General features: G+C 34.3%; 1 protein-coding gene across 1 annotated transcript; it reads left to right on the plus strand.

Annotated features, from left to right (window-relative positions):
* The first annotated feature begins 239 nt into the window (after positions 1-239).
* Positions 240-1581, plus strand: LOC110870901 (BURP domain-containing protein BNM2C). Its single transcript, XM_022119971.2, has 2 exons — positions 240-282; positions 774-1581. The coding sequence occupies exons 1-2, from the start codon at positions 241-243 to the stop codon at positions 1524-1526; spliced, it is 795 nt and encodes a 264-aa protein (XP_021975663.1). The 5' UTR covers position 240; the 3' UTR covers positions 1527-1581.
* The last annotated feature ends 398 nt before the right edge of the window (positions 1582-1979 follow it).

Here is a 1979-nt window from a genome sequence, read left to right on the forward strand (position 1 = left end):
GGTGTCCAAAGATCAAATTAACTGTACCCAACACCACTCTTTTTTATTTAGGATATTGAATATATGTTATACTTTCTGTAAAATAATATATGGGATCTAGGTGATTAAATTATAACCATATACATTTCGTTTAATTAAATTTTGAATAATGGGAATATCATTCTAATGTGGTAATTAAATAACTCCTGCTATATATATATATACCACAACTAAAAAGAAAATGCATCAAGTCTCGTTGAGATGGCCTTTGCTTCTTTCATCTTGTCTGCAATGTTGCTTCAGGTATTCATCCATAAATATTTATTTCTGTTTAACTTCAATATTTAATTGCACGCAAATCTTCATACTTTTTTAAAAAAAATCAGTAGTGTTCAACAGGAATCAACGAACAATTGATCAAAATGAAAAAAGCGAAACCTTACAACTCTTTTTCATCTATCAATCGCTTTCTTGTGTTCTATTCTTTTTGGGTGTGTATTCATATATGGTGGTTGCTAAAGATATCTCTCCGATTTTCTTTTTATTTGTTTTATTACACCTTTCAACTTGTAATATCAGTAATATTCCTCGGTTTTTACAATAATAGACAACAAAAATTCAATGATTCAATGTTTTCAAGTGTAGCGTATGATTAAAATTAAATGATGGTGGGGTACGTCTAGTAGACCCATCTATACATATATATTAATCACTAAGTTTTAGCTTTAAAATATATGATAACGTAATTTAAAATTCTAGATATCATTTAAAAGAATAACGTGTGAATCTTTTAGTTCTCTCTTGGATGCAATGCTTTGGAAATCTTGGATAACAATCACAACAACGTTGTCAAACCCAAAGAAGATCCAGATTTCGACCCTTCTCTACATGTCTTCTTCAAGGTCACCGATCTATACCAAGGCAAAAGGATGCCAATTTATTTTGCATCAAATGACGATTCTACCCCTACACATCTACTCTCTAGAACGGATGCTGATTCCATCCCTTTCTCCTCATCGAAACTCCCATACCTTCTTGAATACTTCCAATTCTCAAACACATCTTCACAAGCCAAAGCGATGGAAACAACACTCAGGCAATGTGAGCTCGAACCTATAAGGGATGAGTTCAAGCGGTGTGTGACATCACTGGAGTCCATAATGGATATGACACAAGAGTTTTTTGGTTCGGTCAAACCGAAAGTTTTGACCACCAAGATTTTGAGTTCTAACCATACCCTTTACCAAAACTATACTTTGGTTGAGAAGCCATTAGAGGTCAATACATCTGAAATGGTGGCTTGTCATACCATGGCTTACCCTTATATGGTTTACTATTGTCATGGGCACAAGGGTCATATGACTAGGATTTTTAAGCTTGCATTAGGTGGGGATAATAATGAGAGAATTGAATCTATCTCTGTTTGCCACAAGGACACGTCCATGTGGGACGCAGACCATGTGGCGTTCCGGTTGCTCGGAGGTTATCCTGGGAGCGGTCCGGTGTGCCATGTTATTCCCATCGATAACCTTGTATGGGTTGCGTAATTGTGTAGTTTGTATTACAAATATAATAAATGAATAAATGAATAATTGTGGTTGAGTTTAATGCAGTAAATGTACGCTTTAATTGCATACGGAATGTTTAATTAATTATTTTCTTATATGTCAAAAGTTTTATAAATATTGTATACGAAATTTGGTTTGTATTTGATCCTACTTCATGAATGCAAATTACCTTAGTTTTTTAATAAACTGTTGACACGAGTAAAACGAGTTTAAATTGAAGTAAGTAGGCTGGTTCGGTTGGTTTGAGATTGATATAGTACGTCCTGGTTCAGTATTGACGATTTGAGGGTTAAGGGCCTCGCTGACGGTTAAGAACTAACCCGCATGTATACAGAATCGGACGCTTAACCTTTTTTTTTCATTAATCTTTAAAATATGTAGCTATATATACATACGATGCTTATCAACCATCGTTATCATCATCATCATCAA

The sequence above is a fragment of the Helianthus annuus genome, chromosome 3, assembly GCF_002127325.2.
Source record: "Helianthus annuus cultivar XRQ/B chromosome 3, HanXRQr2.0-SUNRISE, whole genome shotgun sequence".
Taxonomy (NCBI): Eukaryota; Viridiplantae; Streptophyta; class Magnoliopsida; order Asterales; family Asteraceae; genus Helianthus; species Helianthus annuus.